The following is a 22,681-nucleotide window of genomic DNA, read 5'->3' as shown; positions in this document are numbered from 1 at the left end:
GATCTGACTTCTGAAATTCTAATTTTTAATTATGTATATGAAAGATCCAAACAGAGAAAAATATATAGTATATGATAAATGTGCATATAGTAAAATATATAGTAAAATACTTACCAAAAAAATAAAATGTGCATATTATATATTTATAACATATGGATAAATGTTTATATATGTTATAAAACAGGATTGGATATTAAAAAAATTATAATTTTTCTTGTATTAAATCCATCATAAATATATCAATCTAATATAGTTTTTTACGCATTTGATTTTTTTTAAACATTTGATACATTATATTATGTAGTCAACTACACCTTCTCCTTGGCAATGCATCATATAAAGATTAGCATGTTACATGCACACATCAATAAAGATTTTAATTAAAAAAAATAAAGAAAAATTATATCTAATGTAGATTGGACAAATTAAACAGCTGTGCAGAAGAGCAGCTTATTATATATAAAAAGCAATCAAGTACACCACCTGTAGCAGTACTATTGTCAGTTTTCCAAGTTAATAAAAAAAAGGTAATACATGCGCCATGTTCTCATAACATAGGAATTGGGATATGCATGCATGTATGTAGTATAGAAGCAACAAATTACAAATATATATTAACAGAATGAAATTAGATAGCAAATCAAATATCTCGTTTTCGTGATGATCTAAACATGACAACCTTCTGTAATGTGTCAGAAACTATTTAACCAGCATTTTCCAACAACTATATATGTATCAACCGACCAAAATATCAACTATAGTATACAAGACCCTTTCATTATAGAACTTGTCCGAACTTAACATTATTAATTAGTCTCCTTTCCTTTTTACTTTTCAATCGAACATAATATTTCTAAACATAGTGTACAAATATTTGACAAGAAAGCACATGTGAAATAGTATATAATTTGTTTGCACTATCTAATATCTATGCACTTCCTCTTTTCGTAATATCACAGTCAACGGTAAAAACCAAAAACTCAGTTTCATATCATGAAAAATGTCAAAAAAAACGTTGTCTTAGTAGTCATTCTATCTCAGGATCAGTACTATATTGATATATAGACCAAAATGTTAGATTTTATTAGGTGTCAAACCTTCAAAAACAAACTACAAATTAATTATGTTAATTATAATTAGATGGTCAAGATATATATAAAGTACTCATATACATGCATCATCACCATTATGGAGGGACATCAGCAGTGATCACTTCGTTTAATTTCTTTTCAAGCGCTGAAATATTGATCATGCATTCTGATTCTATGTTACTGTTCTGTGGAGACACAAACAGACAGACAAACAAACGCATTACAGTTTCTTAAATGAAGTATAAATATATATAGCTTTAAATTGAGCAACATTTTTATATTGGAGAGCCAAAAGATAACAATAGAAACCCTAATGGTTGGTACCTCGGATTTGATAGTGTGAAGCATTCTGCCATTAACTTCGGTTGAAATACAACTGACCAAGCCAAACCCTTCTTCAAGAACCAATTGCAAAACCTTCGAAAGGGGAAATCCACAAGCACTGATAACTATTTCAACTCCACATTCACCACAAGGTTGGACTGTCAAGAAGTGATCCTGAGGAGTAGAGCTATTTCTTGAGCTCCCAGGTCGCCCAGGGTGGTTAGTCCTCTCAGTACTACCCGAATCGGACAAGTAATAGTACTTCTTTAAGTGATCTCTCTTTGCATCAAGTTCTTTGATCTTCAACTGGAGTTGTTTTATATACCTTGCACCCTCGTTTATGTGATCGGAAATTGAACGCTTTCCCTGAAATCCATCTCACCAGTTTATATATTATAATTATAACCCTAAACACATAATATTTGGGGGTACCTATTTTGATAAACCAAGAAAAATATGAAAGGAAAGATCTTGAAAAACAAAAAAGAATAACAATAATGGTTTTTGTTCTTTGTATATGAAATTAAACAGTAGATAAATTGTTTCACCTTGATTAATTCAAGTGGAAGTAGGGATCTTAGAGAAGCATGAAGGGTAGACATTTCTTGCCTTCTTTGTCTTTCAATGTCTCTATGCTTCATCATCTTATTGCTCTTACATTCAGTACTACTACTCTGATTCACAATAGTATTATTACTATTATGATCATTAGGCAAAGATTTAGGGCTTCGGCGGCTTGTAGTAGTGACATTGATATCCTTATAATTATCAACGTGGAAAGCATTATCTTCCAGTGAAGCATGGCCAAGAATCTGATCTTCTGTGAAGATTTCATTCTTATTTTGGGGATTTGGTGAAATCTGGAAGCACAGCTCATTGCTTCGATGTAAAGGAGACATTTTCGCAGACAGAACACAGAAACAATAATAATTGTAAGGATAAATTCCAATTTTTTATTTTTTTAAGCCCCCACTGTTTGCAAGGGTTAGAGGTTGAGGGGTCAAGGGAAAGAGAAAGTGGGAGATATGTTTGTTAGGGTATGCAAATCCTTTATGGGCCTTAAGATGCAAAAGATTCTTGAAATCTCTTCATATCAAAGGTGAGATAATATGTGACATCACCGCCCATTAAACAAGAGAAAGCTAATTAATATATGCTTAATTATATATTATTGTTCCACATATTATCTACTACTGTTCACTATGGCGGACCACATTAATAATTATAATATTATATTCTTTCAATTAATGTGCTATTTTTTTCTTTTGCCAATAATAGTTTTATATCTTCTAATATAAGAGCAATAATAGGAAGTAGTAAAGTTACATAATTACACCACCATGTGTTCACAAGTATAATAACAAATTGATAAATCGACCCACACCTTCATTAAGTTCCTCTCCATTGTGGATGAAATGATTTTCACTATGAAACCAAAGAAACAAATGTTAATTTAAAATGTTTTTTATTTTCATGTATGTATCTATAAACAATTTCAAAATGTATAGTAAATAATTAAAATAAAAGCATATGAGTTAGTTATGCTGAAGTTCAAATAAACTCATGCTCATTAATGCATTTTTTTTTGTTGTGAGAGAACACATTATTGCGACTTGAATTTAACAATACAAACATATATTAAGCATATCTTGAGGTTAAAAAGTATGATCATGAATATTCTTGGTGGACGAGACACGTATGCACGGAATGAGCTTATAGATGCTCGAAAGCGTCGGGTTGTTAACACATTGAATGAAATTATTTGGTTTATAGTAGGCCAAACTTGATCTTCCTCCATAATATATTATAGCTTTGTACCTGAACAAATAATATTATCTTTATTTACAGTGAAATTGCCAGTTTCTAATATTATATATTTACATATTGAATTTCATCACGTTTTTCTTTTTTCTCCACATCCAAAACATTTATCACTTTCGGCTGTTCCACCATAGAATTATTATTTTCCATTGCATGTGTGTCAGTGGATAATCGAACAAAACCCGAAACTCTTAATTTTTCTTCATGATTAATAAATATTTTATTATTATTTATTATCTAGTTTTTCTTTAAAAAATAATTATTTTGAAAGAAGACATATTACTTAATTCTTATAATAATTAAATAAATATTTTTTAAAAATAATTATACATATATACATTTAGCTATATACACATTTTAATATGATAGAGTTTATATTATCTTTATATAGATTTAATTATTAAACTAATGAGTTAACGAATTATTAAGCGACAAAATTAAATATACTACTATACAAATTTGATTTAGTGTTGGATGTTTTGCTCTTTTTAAGTTTTATATGCATATATATATATTTATATATAAATAAAGAAATGATTTATCTCAATACTTCACTATAAAATAGTACTGATGATAATGTATTTGCCTATAAAACAATATATATTTTTACATAGTCTAAGAAAAAAATAAAAATAGTATACTTAACATTTGTTAAAATAATAGAACCGAACAAATATTTTTAAATAAAACCAAGAATATCAAATTACGCAAAATACTCCAAATTATACGTAAAATTAAAACGAATCTTCATAAAAAATTAAGATTAAAATAAAAATTACGACAACTTAATTTCATTTTTATATCTTTAAATTTAAACTATATGTATAAATTACTGCAAGAAAAATGAATAAATATTTCATTAATTATTAATTAAAAAAAATTAAAATTACAAAATATTAATTTAAAAATATCATTACATCCATTAAAAATAGTTTTTTTTTTTTTAAAAAAAAAAAGAAGAAAAAGAACACATATAATTAATGAACTTTGAATATCCATTGAACTCTACCAATTTTTTTTTTTTAAAAAAAAGACAATAATTAAACTTTATATGTAAAAGTTTAAACTATCTTACAAAATGTTAGGAAAAATACATAAATTAGTTCATTAAATTATTAATATTTAGAAAATAGAAGGAATCAAAATTACAAAATAATAATTCAAAGATATCAAATTACTATTCATCACTTATTAAATATATATATATTAAAAAAATGAGACAAAATTTTCAAATAAATAAAAAAAATATGAGTTTTGAGACTAAACAATATTAAATATATAAATACATATTTGCTATAAATGGGAGTTTTTTTTTTCAATAATAAAAGTTATTTACTAATTCAATTAGTAGAAGTTTATAGAGTAATTTGCGGTATAAATATTTAAATTTAACTCTCAGTTGTAAATAAATACCTAAGTTTAATTTTTGGCGGTAATAATAATTATATACCTATAGAGTTCCAGAAATATAACTTAGGTATTATTGTCGCCAAAAATTAAATTTGGATATTTATTTATAATTGAGAATTAAACTTAAGTATTTATGCCGCAAATTACTCAAATTTATAAATATCAAAATTTTACATAACAAAAATTAAGTTTGGAGACCAAAACAATACAAAGTATTGAATAAATATATATATTTGTTAAAAGAGAATTTTTTTTTTTGTAATTTCATAATTAATAAAGGTTATTTTGGTAATTCAATTACGAGAAGCCCATAAACATTCTCACTTTTATTATAGTTATAGATTATTTATAATTTGTTAATTTTATAGCCCAATCTAAAATAAATTAGGCAATTTAAGGTAAAATTGATTAATAATGGGAGATATAAAAATTATGCTATATTTAGTACAAAAAGTAGTTTTGTGGTAAATTTATATCAAATTTTAGTTTTGTGCTCCAATGCACAATTGCAAAATTTTGATGTAAAATTTAATATCTAATTAATGTTTTATTAAAAAAATTAAATCTAATAACTTTATTAAGTTACTGGTTCTGGTTCATATATATTGTCCTATTTACTGTCCCATGTATGTTATTGGTGTCTATAGGTTGTTATATTATTTTTGGTGTTTCTGTTACAATTGTCATGTGTGTCAGCATAGAAGTCGGTTAGTCGGTTTATTCAGTTATGTCTGTTATGTTCTTTTTTCTTGAGTCGGTTTGTAATGAGGTCCAGGGTATATCAAGCTGGCCTCTCCTCTGTTTCAATTCAATTGAATCTCTTTTACTTTCTGTTTGAACTTCATCAATTCCTTTTTCTCAATATGGTATCAAAGCGGGAAAGATAGGCTTTCCCGTCCGATCCTACCAGATGTCGTGTCTCATTTCTCCGGCGTTGCTGTGTGTTTCTCGGTCTTCTTCTCCGATCTTCTTCCTTCTCTATACATTGATTCCGCGCAATGGCTACAGATGAAAATCAAACTAGAATTCCTTCTGATGTCACAGATCTTGGAAATCCCTCAAATCAAGCTAATTAAGGTCTTCAAATCACTTCCATCAAGAATCCATTGGAGGATCCAACCAGTCCTTTCTTTCTTCACCATGGTGACAACCCAGGGAATGCTTTGGTGTCTCAACCCCTTACTGGACAAGACAACTATGTCTCATGGAGCAGGGCGATGCAGCTTGCCATTTCAGTCAAAAACAAAATCGAATTTCTCGACGGTTCAATTCCTAAACCTTCTATTTCTGATCAAAGTCTTTATAATGCTTGGTATCGTAATAATAACATTGTAATCTCTTGGATCTTGAAATCCGTTTCCAAAGAAATCTCATCAAGTATTCTTTATGATGAATGTGCCTCGGGTATTTGGAATGATCTAAAGACTCGTTTTCATCAAAAAAATGGTCCTCATATATACAATTTGAGAAAAGATCTCATGAATCTTAAACAAGAAAATTAGACCATAAGCATATACAATACTAGGCTTAAAACTATATGGGAAGAACTAACTAATTACAGGCCTTCATGCACTTGTAATGGGTGCACTTGTGGAGGAGTCAAGAGACTTCAAGAACATTATCACATGGAGTACATCATGTCATTCTTGATGGGACTCTCGGATTCTTTCTCTCAAGTTAGGGGTAGCATCCTTCTCATGGATCCTTTGCCCGAAGTGAATCGTGTGTTTCATCTTGTTACTCAAGAAGAACATCAAAGAGGAACTGCCTCAAATATCAACAACAACAACTCTGCCATGGCGTTTGCATTCCAACGGGACAAAAGAGGGAACCAAAAGGATGATATTCAATAAGGAAACTCCCATCCACCTTAAAGAAATCGTCCCTACTATACTCACTGCAACATCCATGGTCATACCATCATAAAGTGCTATAAAATCCATGGATATCCCCCGTTTTTTAATAGGCAAAACAAATCTAAGGAGGCTGCTGCAAACCAGGTACAAACTGGGGAAGAAAACAACTCTGCTGCGATTGAAAATAATGCTATTCTCCCTCAGCTTTCCTCGGCTCAGTACCAGCAACTACTGAACTTACTCGCTTCTCAAACAAATGGTATGAATGGCAGTGATCCTAGTACTTCGACAGGTGATACAGGTATCATTCTGTCACACCATTCAGTTTCTCCTTTTCTCAATTCCTGGATAGTAGACACGGGAGCCACTAGACACATATGTTCTGATATCAAAATGTTTCAATGTATATGTAAGACAACACCAAATAAATTAATTCTTCCAAATAATGATAGTCTTACTGTGAATCAAAGTGGATCTGTTATTCTAGGAAACAACATTGTCTTGACCAATGTTTTATATGCCCCACTTTTCAAATACAATATCATCTCTGTAAGTTACCTCACTAAAAATTCCCCTATTTCTTTTTATTTCACTGCTGATGAATTTACAATGCAGGACAAAGCCAGCAAGAAGACGATTAGAAGAGGTAGTAATGTCAAAGATCTCTAAATTCTTGATACTACACCAAATCCAACTCAAGTCTTCTCTGTCTCAGCTGAAATTTGGCACTCACGGCTTGGACACTTATCCAACAAACGTTTGAATCTGCTTAAGAATACTTTAAAGTGTAACATTTCTGATTTACATAAAACTTCTCCTTGCTATGTTTGCCCTATTGCTAAACAAAGAAGACTTCCTTTTCCAAATAGCAATACGGTTTCTAATAAAATCTTTGATATTGTTCATTGTGATGTTTGGGAACCATATCATCTTGTGTCACACACAAATCACAGATATTTTTTGACTTTAGTTGATGATTTTTCTAGATTCACTTGGATATTTTTGATGCAACACAAATCGGATGTTAGCTTCATTATACCTCAATTTCTGACCTATGTTCAGACTCAATTCAAGCAGGTTTTTAAGGTTTTTCGTTCTGATAATGCACCAGAACTGGTGTTTAAGGATATTTTTTCTAAACACGGCATTTTACATGAGTTCTCTTATGTTGAAACGCCTGAGCAAAATGCCGTTGCTGAAAGAAAACATTAGCACCTTCTCAATGTCGCATGATCTCTTTATTTTCAGTCACGTGTTCCCATAAAATTCAGGAATGAGTGTGTGTTGACAGCAGCTTATCTAATAAATCGAATCCCTAGTCTTTTATTGAATAACAAAACTCCATATGAATTACTTTTTGATAAGTTGCCTAACTACCAACATCTTAGATCATTCGGATGTTTGGTTTTTGCTTCAACTTTATCAAACCAGAGTTACAAATTCTCCCCAAGAGCCCGTACTTGTATCCTTATGGGATACCCTCAAGGTGTAAAATGTTACAAACTCTATGATATCAATAATAAACAAATGTTTGTATCTTGAAATATTGTGTTTCATGAAAACATTTATCTATTTGAGAAACAAAATAATGAGAATGCTAACATATATCCTTTGTCTCTCACTATACTTCCTCATTCTATGATAAATGACTTACCTGACTGTGAGTATCCTACAGGTCCTAGCAGTGCTTCAAATCCTACAATTCACATAGATGAGCTCAGTAGTAACTCATATCAAAATCAGGAAGAATCTGCTCCCACTGGTACACCAGAAGCTCCAACACAACAAGCATCTGCCCCCACGGTTACACCAGAAGTTTCACTTACACCAGCAGTTTCACCACAACAAATAACCCAGGACCTCCCAAGAAGATCGAGTAGACAATCCAAACCACCGGGCTACCTAAGAGATTTTGAGTGCTACTCACTCATCCAAGACCATTCTTCAACTCCACATAAGATTGATAAATTCATTTCATATTCTAACTTATCTGAATCTCACAAAGCTTTTATCCTTCCAGTTTCGTCCACCAAGGAGCCAAGAACTTACTTTGAATCCATACAAACCTTAGCTTGGTTAGAAGCCATGCAATGCGAATTGAAGGCACTTTCAGATAACAAAACCTGGTCTATAGTCCCTCTTCGAGCCAACAAAAGAGCTATAGGATGTCGTTGGATTTACAAAATTAAATACCATAGTGATGGGAGAATAGAAAGACTAAAGGCTTGTCTTGTTGCCCAAGGTTACACGCAACAAGAAGGGCTAGATTTCTTTGATACTTTTTCTCCCGTTGCAAAGATGGTCACCCTTAAATTACTTCTTGCTATATCTACCATTAAGAACTGGCACATTTTACAACTCGATGTTAATAACGCCTTTCTTAATGGAGATCTTAACGAGGAAGTTTACATGGAAATACCACAAGGTCTGACCCTGCCTTCTTTTCTTAATGCAAGAACAAATCTAGTATGCAAATTGCACAAATCCATCTATGGTCTGAAGCAATCTTCCAGGCAGTGGTACAAGAAGCTATCCAATGCTCTTCTCCAAGAAGGATTCAAGCAATCTCAAGCCGATTATACATTATTTACTAGAGGATCTGAAGACACTTTCATAGCTCTTCTGGTGTACGTAGACGATATCATTATTACAGGACCTAATGTGTCCAATCTACACCAGCTGCAGACATCTCTACATCAAAAATTCAAACTCAAAGCTCTTGGAGAACTCAAGTATTTCCTCGGTTTTGAAATTGCCCGTGCTAAGGAAGGACTGTTTCTTTGCCAAAGAAAATACACTCTCCAATTACTTGAGGATTCAGGTTTCATAGGCAGCAAACCCAGCAAAACGCCCATAGATCCTAAAAAACAACTTAACAACGAAGAAGGAGAGACTTTGAACAATCCATCTCACTATCGACAACTTGTTGGGAAGCTTCTCCACCTCACCTTGTCCAAACCTGATATTACTTATGCAGTAAACACTCTCAGCCAATTCATGGCGAACCGTCGTACCATCTTCAAGCAGTTCATCACCTCCTAAGATACATCAAAGGAAATCCTGGACGGGGGCTGCTCTATTCCAGAAACTCTTCGCTGCATCTCTGTGGCTTCTCCGACTCAGATTGGGCATCTTGCCCCATCACAAGACGATCTACAACCGGTTTTTGCATCTTCCTACGAGATTGCCTCATTTCTTGGCGCACGAAGAAATAACAAACTATCTCAAAAAGTTCAGCTGAAATTGAATACCGAGCGTTGGCTGCTACCACAAGTGAAGTCACTTGGCTGTAATATCTCCTAGATGACTTCCACATCCCTCAACCACACCCTGCATTCATCTATTGCGACAAAAATTCTGCCATACATATAGCAAACAATCCAACATTCCACGAAAGAACGAAGCACATAGAGCTGGATTGCCATTTCATCCGAGATAATATAACGAATTGGTCCATCAGACTAATCCCAATTTCCACTACACTGCAACTTGCTGATGCCTTCACCAAGCCACTATCTTCACCAATTCTCACTTCTCATGTCTCCAAGATGTCAGTATACGACATACACTCTCCATCTTGAGGAGGGGGTTGTTGGGTTTTATGCCCTAAATAAAACTCATTTCAGTATAATAAGATTTACTTATTAATATAGATCAGAAATAATATTTAATGTTGCATGGTTCACATGATTTATTTCATGATTATATGTACATAATGTATGAATTCATCTGAAACCCTTTTCACATACTTGATCCTGTTTATTGTGTTGTCAACATATTGGAAAGTAAACATGACTATGTGAATAAAGTTTCCTAGATTTATCAGACACAGGCTTTTACTGATATGATAATCTACAACAGAGTTTACTTGTATTTGGAGAAATGCTATGTTCTTTCCAGAGCATTGGTTAAAATAAAGCTCAGGTTGGATGCATGGAGTATGCATCGGAAGGGACCGATATTGAACTTTGACTTAGATTTATTAAACTTACCGTAATATCTATTCAAGTCAATATCGCCTAGTTGATCCTAGATCAAATGATCTTAATCCTGTTATGATTAGGCTCAATCTCAAGAGGCTATTCGTGTTCTTTGATTTGTTAGTTAAGCCTACTTTTGGGTCAGGGTGATACGTACATTTTGGGAACACGGTAGTGTAATTGAGTGGGAGCGCTAACATAAACATGGAATCTATAGCTTCTATCTGGCGAATAGTAAGTAAAGGATGATCTCCTTCGAGCTTGACCAAACGAAAGTAAATAGTGGAGTACTCATTTCACATAAGCTGAAATATCATTTATACGGGGTTAAGTATTTTAAGGATAAAATACATTGTAGGGTGTAACGGTAATCTAATCCTTTTACAGTGTAGATCATTCATATAGAGGATCATTGATCAAATTAGGATTATAACAATGGATAACTAATGATGTGCCTATATGGTGGAACATATAGAGCATTCTATATACTGAGAGTGCAATTCTAAGTTCTATGCGTGGATTCAACGAAGAATTAATAAGTCAGTGAATTTAGGTTATAAATTCTTAATGTGCTTATTGGAAGCTCGGTTATATAGACCCATGGTCCCCCCACTAGTTGAGATAATATTGCTTGTAAGACTCATATAATTGGTTTTGATTAATCAATTATAATTCTCAAATTAGACTATGTCTATTTGTGAATTTTTCACTAAGTAAGGGCGAAATTGTAAAGAAAGAGTTTTAGGGGTATATTTGTTAATTATGATACTTTGTATGGTTCAATTAATAAATATGATAAATGACAATATTATTTAATAATTATTTATAGTAATTAAATAGTTAGAATTTGCATTTAAATGGTTGAATTTGAAAATTGGCGTTTTTGAGAAAATGAGATGCAGAAATGATAAAACTGCAAAATTGCAAAAAGTGAGGCCCAAATCCATATTGTATAGGCCGGCCACTTAATAGGCTTTATCATCTGATATTTTCATTATTTTAATGCCAAATAATTCAAACCTAACCCTAGTGGAATGCTATAAATAGATAGTGAAGGTTTTAGGAAATTTACACACTTAACTTTCTATTTTTCCTTCAGAGAAAAACCTGAGCCTTCACTCCTAACCCTAGCCGCCACCTATACTATTCTTCTTTCTCTCTAATTTCAAACATCTTAGTGATTAGAGTAGTGCCCACACACAGCAAGTGATACCTCAATCATAGGGAGGAAGATCGTGAAGAAAGGCATTCAACAAGAAGGAGTTTCAGCACTAAAGGAGAGAAAGAGATCCAGGTTCAGATATTGATAATGCTCTGCTACAGAAAGGAATCAAGGGCTAGATATCTGAACGGAAGGAGTGATTATATTCCGCTGCACCCAATGTAAGGTTTCTCATACTTTATACGTGTTTATTTCATAATCGTTTTAGAAGTTCATAGTTAGGGTGTTAATCAACATACTTGTGAGTAGATCTAAGATCCTGGTAAAATAATTTCCAACAGGGGTATTAAGTTACTGGTTCCGGTTCATATATATTGTCATATTTACTGTCCCATGTATGTTATTGGTGTCCATAGGTTGTTATATTATTTTTGGTGTTTCTATTACAATTGTCATGTGTGTCAGCATAGAAGTCGGTTAGTCGGTTTATTCAGTTATGTTTGTTATGTTCTTTTTTTTTAGTCGGTTTGTAATGAGGTCCAGGCTATATAAAGCTGGCCTCTCCACTGTTTCAATTCAATTGAATCTCTTTTACTTTATGTTTGAACTTTCAATTCCTTTTTCTCAATCAATTTTATTATTATTTTAATATGTAAGACAATAAAAAAATAATATAAATGTTTCATAATTAAATGTGATAGTTCAATATACTAATAAAATAATAGAAATGACATAAATGTAAATGAAAAAATTTGCTACGTGCCAAATTTACATCACTTTTTGGTACACAATTAGAACACACTTTTTGTTAAATGAGTTATATTTTAGCTTTTCACCACTTATTTACACCTCCATTGGAGATGCTCTAAGAGCAAATTGATAATTTTACTAAAATTCTCAAAATTGACTTGAAGTGAACTACAAGACTCAAGGAACTCAAGACAAGATTTCATAAAGATTTATTTAAATTTTTCAGTCTTATGTATTGTTCAATAAAGTTAATACGCAAACAAAACAAGTAATATAATGATGTAAAGTCCTTTTTCGGCAAGTTAGTTGACAAAATAATTTTTCCATTTATGGTAAGATTGTTGAGCATTCATTTTCGGATCCTTACCTTATAAATTCGGTTTTTAGTTGCTCTTTTCCTTGTTTGGAAAGTTGCACTTTCAGCTAAACTTTCCTTTGTTGAAAACTTCTTAAAAGAGAAGGAATTCTCTTTTGGAAAGTTGTCTTTTTTAGGGAAACTTTGATTATTGCCTTTTCCTTATTGATTTCGATTGTATCTTGATACAATCAGAATATGTAATCTGTTTTTGGCAGGAATCAAGCATTAATAGAGGATCGGACCCGTTTATAGCAAGTTTACCGTTTCTGGTCTGATCTGCTGCGTCACCATCCGAATCTGATGCTGCAGATCGTGTTTTCTTTGGAAAGTTTTTGTACAGATGTAGATCCGAACTTGTGGTTGCCTCTTTGGTTTCTATGTTCTATAAATAGAGCCTAGAGAGAAACCATTCGAATTACCACTTCCATTATTCATTTTTTGCATTTATCTTTTCAGAGAGAAGAGAGTTTCTTTGTTTTGTGAGAGCCTAGTTGTTCATCTAGGTTCTAGTTGTTCTATTTCTGTTCTTACTCTATCCTAGAGGTTGTGAAGAACTACTTGACTGAACAAGAGATTGGTCTTCGGGAGAAGACTTGATAAAGCCTTACTTCGGGAGGATGTAAGCACTTGGTCTTCGGGAGAAGACTTGTTGAAGCCTTACTTCGGGAGGAAGTAAGCACTCACACTTCAAAGACGAAGGGAGTTCGGGCTTGAAGGTGTTTCAAGAAGTCAGATTCATAAAGTGGATTACAAAGGATTGTGACAATACTTTAGAGGGAGTCTAAACTTGTTTAAGTCAATTGTCTTTGTAATTTTGATACTTTATTAATTGATTTCATTCTCTGGGCGTGGCCCCGTGGACTAGGAGTGTTCGTGAGAACACTGATACCACGTATAAATCTCTTGTGTCAAGTTATTTATTTTTCTTCAAATATTTTATATTCGCACTGTTCGGTTTCTTTGTAGCAGAATTACTTTCTGTTGCTGCAAACGCTTACAGTTTTTATATTTTCTTATATACAACTGACATTTGCAAAAACACGGTTTTTCACTTGGTATCAGAGCGGGACACTAAACTCTTAGTGTGGTCCTATAACGTTTTTGTGTTAAAATGTCTTTTTTTACAGAAGGAAGTTCTATTTCTGGACCACCATTGCTTAATGACTCTAACTATCCTTATTGGAAAGTTAGAATGAGGGCCTTCATCAAATCTCAAGATGAGAAAGCTTGGAGAATGGTTCTATCAGGTTGGTCTCTTCCAGTTGAGAAAGATTCTTCAGGTAATACTACTATAAAATCTGAACTGGAATGGTCTATTGAAGATGATAAACTTTCTGCCTACAATAGCAAAGCCTTGCATGCTATCTTTAACGGTGTAGGTGAGGGTTACATTAAACTTATATCATCTTGTGTTTCTGCTAAGGAAGCTTGGGAGATCCTTCAAACTCAGTTTGAGGGAACTTTTGATGTGAAAAGATCTAGATTTATCATGCTTCAAACTAAATTTGATGAGCTTAGAATGTCTGATAATGCAACCTTAACTGAATTCTATGAAAAATTATTTGATATTGCTAATGAATATTTTGCTCTTGGTGAAAATCTTGATGATTCTGTTCTTGTGAGAAAAATTGTTAGAGTACTTCCAGAAAGGTTTGATACTAAACTTTTGGCAATGGAGGAAGCTAAAGATTTTAGCACAATGAAGGTAGAAGAATTGATGGGTTCCTTACGTACTTTTGAATTAAATCAACAGATTAAACAAAAGGACAAACCCAAATCCATTGCTGATAAAGGTAAAAGTATTGCTTTGAAAGTTTCTGATAATGAAAATTTTGATAGTTAATGTGATGATGAGATTGCTTTATTAACTAAGAATTTTCAGAAATATATGAAAAAGATGGGAAATAAAAAGAATATTTCAAAAGGTTCAAAAGGTAATACTTTTATTAAACCATCTGTTTCTAACAAAAAGGGAATTCAGTCCAGGTAATGTGAAGGTTTTGGGCATATTCAAGCTGAGTGTGCAAACACTTTGAAAAAGAATAAGAAAAGTTTCAATGTCACTTGGAGTGATGATGAAACCGAAAGTGATGAAGATAATTCTGAAAATGTTGCCCTAACCTCTGTTATGTCTAATGTGTTGTGCGATTCACAGGTGAAAGCTAGATTGGTATGTCTGAATAATACCACCGAACAAGAGGAATCAGATTTAGATGAGTCTGAAATCTGTGAAGAGTCTCTTGCTGAATCATACAAAGTAATGTATGAAAAATGGATTCAGGTTGCTTCTGAAAATAGAGAGTTGAATAAATTGAATAAAAAATTGTCTTATCAGATTGAAATGTGTGATTTGAAAATAAAAGAGTATGAGACAAGTTTTTGTGATAAAGATGAAAAAATCACTCTCTTAAAGAAGGAACTCAAAAATTTTAAGAAAAATGTTCAAATGCTTAACCCTGGATCTTCCATTTTTGAAAAAGCTCAGAATGCAGGTCAAAGAGGTTTCGCAGGCCTTGGTTCAAATGGAATGGAAAGTTCTGGAGTCACAAAGTTTGTAAAATCTAGTGTTCCAACGAATCACTCTGAGGCTACAAAGTCTGCTGTAACAATTTCACAGCCTGTTGCAGCAAGAGCAGTTTCTGATGCTGCAAAATCTCCAGGATTTTCGAAAAGAGTAAGATCTCAGGTAAAAAGATTTGTTCCCACTCGTCATTTTTGTGGTAGAAAAGGACATATCAGACCTAAATGTTTCACGTTGAAAAATCTGTTTAAAACAAATTATTTTGATAATTTGGAAAAATCTCAAAAGAAACATAAAGGTTTGAAACAAATATGGGTAAAAAAGAATTGTCTAGCTAGTTTTTCTGATAAAACTGCTGCATCTCAAATGTGGTATTTTGACAGTGGTAGTTCTAGACATATGACAGGTGACAAGGACTTTTTGACTAACATTCGGCCTATGCAATGTGGATAAGTCACTTTTGGTAATGGCCTATCTGGAAAAGTTGTTGGTATGGGAACTCTAAATTTTGAAGGGTTACCTAGACTGAAAAATGTGATGTTAGTTGAAGGACTGAGGGCTAATTTGTTACGAATTTTATGTTATTACGCAAGTGTACGCAATCAAGTAGTATCTCACGCAAGTGAGGTCGAACCACAGGGAATTGGATTAAGTACTACTGAACTATACTTATGATTCTATTTGGTAAAATAATAAGTTTGCAAATTGAAAGTAAATAACTCAGAAATTAAAGAGAAAATAAACGAAGATTAATCAATGATGAGAGATTAGGGAGATGAATCCTGTTGTTAAGCTACCAATGTTAATATCTAATTGCTATCCTTATTTCAATGTGAATGACAGATTATAAATTAACCTAACTCTTTTCAGATCTTTTAGGTTCTAAATAATGTATTCTCTAATTAACTTCTTAATTAAATCAACACAAAATCAGCATTAAGCAATAATCTATTAGTCACTGAGGCTATGTAAATACTTTCGTTTCACATCAAAACCTAGACTATCCAAATTTTAGCATTCTCAATTCTCACTTTTCAGAATTCGAATTGAGATCATTAAACATGTAAAAGGTGATCAAGCTTGCACATGGAATTAAACACAAATAAAGATAGTATTCACACATAAGATGAAGGAATGGCAATTATTTATTAACTAGCCATAAACTTAAACAACAATCATCATCCTCCCTTATTGGAAAATTTAGTTCATAATAACTCTAAAAACAACCATGATTAATTCAGAAACAAAAACAAACATAAAGAAGAATTTAAGGGTGAAAGAAAGAAACTAGAAGGTGATATCGCTCCGGGTCTTCAAGATAGCTTCCTCTCCACTTGCCTCCACTATTTAGGTCTATTTCTGCTTACTTTGACCTTCAGTGTCGTATTCCTTATATAGGGATGAGAAGTGTGCCTCCAATTTGAGAAAAAACCAAAATTAGATCAAATCTGCGATTTCCATACCAAGTCGCGACTAGCATTTAAGCTGGTCGCGACTACAGGCAAAACTCGAAAAACTGAGTTTCTGCCAATTCTCGAAGTCGCGACCAGGGTCGCGACCAGGAAAAAGGGTCGCGACCTGGCTCTCATGAAGTCGCGACTACTGTAGCTTTTGGAGCCGAATTATCCAATTTTTTCCAGTTTATCCCAGTTTTTTGCCATTTGACTGAATTTGAACTTTAACACTCCGGGAACCTGAAATAATTAAAATCAAGCGTAAAACTGCTCCAAAAGACACCAATAGACGAGATAATGCTATCTTTAAAGACCCAAAATATAGGCTAATTATAACCTAACAAAATCCCCCAAACTAGATTCTTACTCGCCCCCGAGTAAGATAAAAAAAACTAACTACGCTATCAGATAATTACTATGCTGCTGACTCATGCTCTATTTTCTTCCTTGCATAAACTAGAATTATGATCCTACTAACTCTAACAATTAACTCGGATGCTCAATTTATAACTCTATGTACAACTGCAAAAATTTATTCAAATGTGAAACATTGTTATAAAAGTTTTACTCTTTCCATCAGTTCCACAGCCCGATAACTCATAAGCTTGCATGCTTACCTTTCTCCACTAATGTTGACAGTATTCTTTGGAATCATTAGGTCTTTTCAAGGCTTAGGTAGTATGGCTCAGATATTCAGGGATAGGCAAAAGACAATTTTTGCTCAATATATCATAAGCACACCAACAGAACCCACAAGATTTTTACTTTTCTTTTTCTAAAACCCCATAATGTTCCCAAATTTACCAGGATTGGTAGAAGACATCTCTATTATTTTTCCAACATCACTGGATATTTTTATTTTATTTTAATTTTTTTTTGAACACTTATTTTTACTTTTTCATTTTGTTTTTTTTTTTCATTTTTTCAGTGACATTGAATTACACAATTTTTTTCTTCTCAATCTTACAAGTTTTTCTCCCTCTCACTATTTCCTCACACTAAATGTTTCTCCTCCCCCAAACTAATCATGTAGCTTATGATATCATGGATAACATGGTGAAGAAAAAATTAATAGTGTGGTTGCAAAAATTTTCAAATCAATGGGTGAAAAACATAACAAGTTTAGGCTCAAAAGGTTAACTAGGGATACACATTATTATGGTAGGCTTGAAAGGCTCAAACTATCCAACAAATGCCTAAGTCATATTCCAATTGAACACTATCAAGGATTTCGTCTCAAAAGAATAAACATGCAAGTTCTAAGCTATCCTGTCAATCTTACCACAAACCATAGTAAAACAATTATAACAATTTTCACAAATTGAGTATTTGCAGAAAAACACAGGTTTCTAAGCATCCTAACTAATCCAAAGAGTTAACAAAATCAAGCACACAGTTATTTTACAGTTTCAGATCACATCACACTAATCAGCAGTATACAACTATCGTCAAGCTTATTGCCATTCCTTAACTAAAACAAAAACTAAAACAGAAAATTAAAATGCAGAAATTAAAGTGCAGAAATTAAAATTTTTAAGTCTCTCCCCCCAAACTAAATATGACATTGTCCCCAATGTATACAATAAAATGCAGAGAGAAGAGACTTACCTGAGACCCTCTCAGAAAGGGTTAGGTGGACCCTTTTCATCCAAAAGAGCCCTCGTACTAAATGAAGAAAATTGACCACCAATAGTGTTGATTTCAGAGTTTTGCACAAGAGTAAGCTCACCTTCAAAATTACCACACATCAATCTTTTCCAACGACGCTGAATCGTTCGAAGTCGCTCTTTAGGCTTTGCTTTCTTCTCATCAGCTTTGACAAAAGAACCCTTCACCATCTCAATCTTGCAACAAGTAGGAATGTCGGTTGGGGCAAAAACATTAAAACTGACCTCCTCACCTTGCACTCGCAACTTTAACTCCCCCTTTTGAACATCTATTAATGCTCGGCCCGTGGCTAAGAATGGTCTTCCCAAAATAATAGGAATAGTTGAATCTTCCTCCATATCAAGAATTAGGAAATCAGCAGGGAAGATAAACTTACCAACCTTCACCAGTACATCTTCAATTATCCCACGAGGATGAGTCAAAGAACGATCTGCTAGTTGTAAAGTCACTGTTGTGGGCTTTGCTTTTCCCAATCCTAGCCTTTTGAAGACAGACAAGGGCATTAGATTAATGCTTGCTCCCAGATCACATAGAGCTTTAGTTTCCACCGAACCCCCTATAGAGCATGGAATATTGAAACTACCCGGATCTTTAAGCTTGGGCGGTAGTTTCTTTTGCAAAATGGCGCTACACTCCTCAGTTAATGCCACTGTTTCATAGTCCTCAATTTTTCTCTTCTTAGACAATATCTCCTTCATGAACTTCACATAACGGGGCATTTGTTCCAAGGCTTCAGCAAAAGGAATGTTGATGTGAAGTCTTTTGAAGACCTCTAGGAATTTGGTGAACTGCTTGTCTAGACTTGACTTTCTGAGCCTCTGAGGATAGGGTATTTTCACATGGTGATCAATGCTAATTGGTGGAGACTGTTGTGGTTGTGCTGAGCTATCAGTAGCCTTCTCTGCTGTTGGTGTTGGGGTTGACATTGGTTGAGCTTCGTTCTCCTTTTCTCCATTCGCTAGTTGTGGCATTTCAGGACCATCATAATTTTTACCGCTTCTCAGGGTAATTGCTTTGCAGTTTTCTTTGGGGTTTACTTCAGTTGTGCTAGGCAGATTCCCTTGAGGACGGGTTGCTACTTGAGTTGCTAGTTGGCCCATCTGTGTCTGTAGGTCTTTGATTGAAGATCTAGTTTCAGTCATGAATTGAAGCAATAAATCTGTTTGAAAACTAGAATTTCCACCAGAGGTTTGTTGCTGATTAAACTGTTGGTTCTGATTCTGGTTCTGATTTCGTTGCTGATAGAACCCACTGTTTCTTCGGTTATTACCCTGGTTGAACCCGTAATTGTTGTTGTTATTCTGCGAAAAATTTCCAATGGCTTTAGCTTCATCCATTGGCAAATCATCCACATCTGCTTGACACTCTGAAAAGTGATGACTTCCTCCACATAACTCACAAACAACTTGGGCTTGTTTAGCTTGCCCTGCAATTAGCTTTGTCAATGCCTCAACCTGAGTTGTCAACTTTGTGATGGCATCAACCTCTAACACAATAGCTACCTTCTTTGATTGACTCCTTTCAGTTGGCCACTGCTGATTGTTTAGAGCCATCTCCTCCAATAGATCATAAGCCTCATTAGCACTCTTTCTCATAAAGGCTCCACCAGCTGCTGCATCTATTAGAGTTCTAGTATTACCAATCAACCCGTTGTAGAAGTTGTGGACCAGCATCCACTTCTCTATACCATGATGAGGGCACTTTCTGATGAGATCTTTAAACCTCTCCCAAGCCTCATGGAGAGATTCATTATCTTGTTGGCAGAAGTTATTGATTTCTCCTCTCAGCTTTGCAGACTTGGCTGGAGGAAAGAACTTTGACAAGAATTTCGTTGCCAGATCATTCCAGGTGGCAATAGAGTTGGGTGGCAAGGAGTTTAGCCAACTCTTGGCTCGTTCTCTGAGAGAGAATGGGAACAGTATCAGTCGAATGGCATCATCACTAACTCCATTAACTTTAAAAGTTTCACACAGTTCCATTAAGTTAGAGAGATGCAGGTTAGGATCTTCAGAAGGGAGGCCACCAAACTAAACTGAAGACTGCACCATTTGAAGTATGGCAGGTTTGATCTCAAAGTTATTCGCATCCACTACTGGTGGCCTAATACATGAATGCACTCCTGTTAGAGTAGGGAGAATGTAATCTTTCAAGCTACGGCCATTAGCTTGATCTTCCACGATGCCACCATTATTACCGTTATTACCTCCATTGTTCGCAGCATTAGCATTCACATTAGCAGCCATGATTTCTGAAGTTTCAGCAGTTGCTGAAACTCCTTCTTGCCTCTTGTTCTTTCAGTTTCTCCTACAAGTTTTCTCGATTTCAGGATCAACTGGTAATATGACAGCTTGTCCTTGACGGCGCATACACTTAGGATTCCTGAAATGGATCACGAAAATATTGCAAGAAAAAGGTTAGAAAAATCAGCAAGAGAAAATATACCAAAGTAGAAGTTAGTATAATTTGTGTAATATTAATCTTTAAACAATTCCCCGGCAACGGCGCCAAAAACTTGTTACGAATTTTATGTTATTACGCAAGTGTACGCAATCAAGTAGTATCTCACGCAAGTGAGATCGAACCACAGGGAATTGGATTAAGTACTACTAAACTATACTTATGATTCTATTTGGTAAAATAATAAGTTTGCAAATTGAAAGTAAATAACTCAAAAATTAAAGAGAAAATAAACGAAGATTAATCAATGATGAGAGATTAGGGAGGTGAATCCTGTTGTTAAGCTTCCAATGTTAATACCTAATTGCTATCCTTATCTCAATGTGAATGACAGATTATAAATTAACCTAACTCTTTTCAGATCTTTTAGGTTCTAAATAATGTATTCTCTAATTAACTTCTTAATTAAATCAACACAAAATCAGCATTAAGCAATAATCTATTAGTCACTGAGGCTATGTAAATACTTTCGTTTCACATCAAAACCTAGACTATCCAAATTAAGCATTCTCAATTCTCACTTTTCAGATTTCGAATTGAGATCATTAAACATGTAAAAGGTGATCAAGCTTGGACATGGAATTAAACACAAATAAAGATAGTATTCACACATAAGATGAAGGAATGGCAATTATTTATTAACTAGGCATAAACTTAAACAACAATCATCATCCTCCCTTATTGGGAAATTTAGTTCATAATAACTCTAAAAACATCCATGATTAATTCAGAAACAAAAATAAACATAGAGAAGAATTTAAGGGTAAAAGAAAGAAACTAGAAGGTGATATCGCTCCGGGTCTTCAAGATAGCTTCCTCTTCACTTGCCTCCACTATTTAGGTCTATTTCTGCTTACTTTGACCTTCAGTGTCGTATTCCTTATATAGGGATGAGAAGTGTGCCTCTAATTTGAGAAAAAACCAAAATTAGGTCAAATCTGCAATTTCCTTACCAAGTCGCGACTAGCATTTAAGCTGGTTGCGACTACAAGCAAAACTCGAAAAACCGAGTTTCTGCCGATTCTCGAAGTCGCGACCAGGGTCGCGACATGGAAAAAGGGTCGCGACCTGGCTCTCATGAAGTCGCGACTACTGTAGCTTCTAGAGCCGAATTTTCCAATTTTTTCCAGTTTATCCCAGTTTTTCGCCATTTCACTGAATTTGAACTTTAACACTCCGGGAACTTGAAATAATGAAAATCAGGCGTAAAACTGCTCCAAAAGACACCAATAGACGAGATAATGCTAACTTTAAAGACCCGAAACATAGGCTAATTATAACCTAACATAATTTACTTAGCATCAGTCAAATTTGTGACCAAAGGTTTACTGTTTCATTTGATAGTGATCATTGCTATGTTCTGAATGATGATAATGAATGTATCTTACAAGCATTTCGATCCAATGATAACTGTTACACTCTAACTCCTGTGTTTACTTGTCATTCAGCTATCAACAACACCACAAATATGTGGCATGCCAAGCTTGGGCATATTAATTTTAAAAACCTGAAAAAAATTGTCAAATGCAGGTATTGTTCGAGGGCTTCCCAAACTTGGTAAGGAAAGTGTTGGTAAGTGTGAACCGTGTCAACTTGGGAAGCAATTAAAAATCACTCACAAGTCTGTGTCTGATATCAATACCTCAAAAGTATTGGAATTGCTTCACATGGATCTTATGGGTCCAATCCAAGTTGAAAGTTTGAATGGTAAACGATATATCTTTGTGTGTGTTGATGATTTCTCTCGTTTTACTTGGGTAGATTTCTTAAGAGAAAAGTCTGACACTTTTGATGCCTTTAAAACTCTTTGTTTGAGATTAAGAGTTGAG

At 33.9% G+C, this 22,681-nt stretch overlaps 1 protein-coding gene and 1 non-coding gene across 3 annotated transcripts; one reads left to right on the top strand and one right to left on the bottom strand.

Moving 5' to 3' along the window:
• Positions 1-1,060: 1,060 nt before the first annotated feature.
• On the bottom strand, positions 1,061-2,611 carry LOC115715928 (transcription factor bHLH36). Of its 2 annotated transcripts, none has more exons than XM_061115812.1 (3): positions 1,964-2,611; positions 1,416-1,781; positions 1,061-1,271 (listed from the first exon to the last, which is right to left on the bottom strand). In XM_061115812.1, the coding sequence occupies exons 1-3, from the start codon at positions 2,312-2,314 to the stop codon at positions 1,269-1,271; spliced, it is 720 nt and encodes a 239-aa protein (XP_060971795.1). In that variant the 5' UTR covers positions 2,315-2,611; the 3' UTR covers positions 1,061-1,268. The 2 variants fall into 2 exon arrangements, with proteins under 2 accessions (XP_060971795.1, XP_030500471.1); XM_030644611.2 differs by having other exon boundaries at positions 1,061-1,276; positions 1,964-2,607.
• Positions 2,612-20,078: 17,467 nt separating this feature from the next.
• LOC133038647 (small nucleolar RNA R71) lies at positions 20,079-20,185 on the top strand. Its single transcript, XR_009688147.1, has one exon. It is a non-coding gene; the product is annotated as a small nucleolar RNA R71 (small nucleolar RNA).
• Positions 20,186-22,681: the final 2,496 nt, after the last annotated feature.

Source organism: Cannabis sativa, chromosome 5 (assembly GCF_029168945.1).
Source record: "Cannabis sativa cultivar Pink pepper isolate KNU-18-1 chromosome 5, ASM2916894v1, whole genome shotgun sequence".
In the NCBI taxonomy this organism is placed as follows: Eukaryota; Viridiplantae; Streptophyta; class Magnoliopsida; order Rosales; family Cannabaceae; genus Cannabis; species Cannabis sativa.
This window is presented reverse-complemented; position numbering and strand designations above follow the sequence as displayed.

Bases quoted from the DNA above. Each gene is read 5' to 3' on its own strand.
- LOC115715928 (XM_030644611.2), bottom strand. From the start codon at position 2,314: ATGTCTCCTTTACATCGAAGCAATGAGCTGTGCTTCCAGATTTCACCA. The intron at 1,782-1,963 runs GTGAAACAATTT...GATGGATTTCAG, and splicing joins TTCCACTTGAATTAATCAAG to GGAAAGCGTTCAATTTCCGA. The intron at 1,277-1,415 runs GTACCAACCATT...GTGTCTCCACAG, and splicing joins TTCACACTATCAAATCCGAG to AACAGTAACATAGAATCAGA.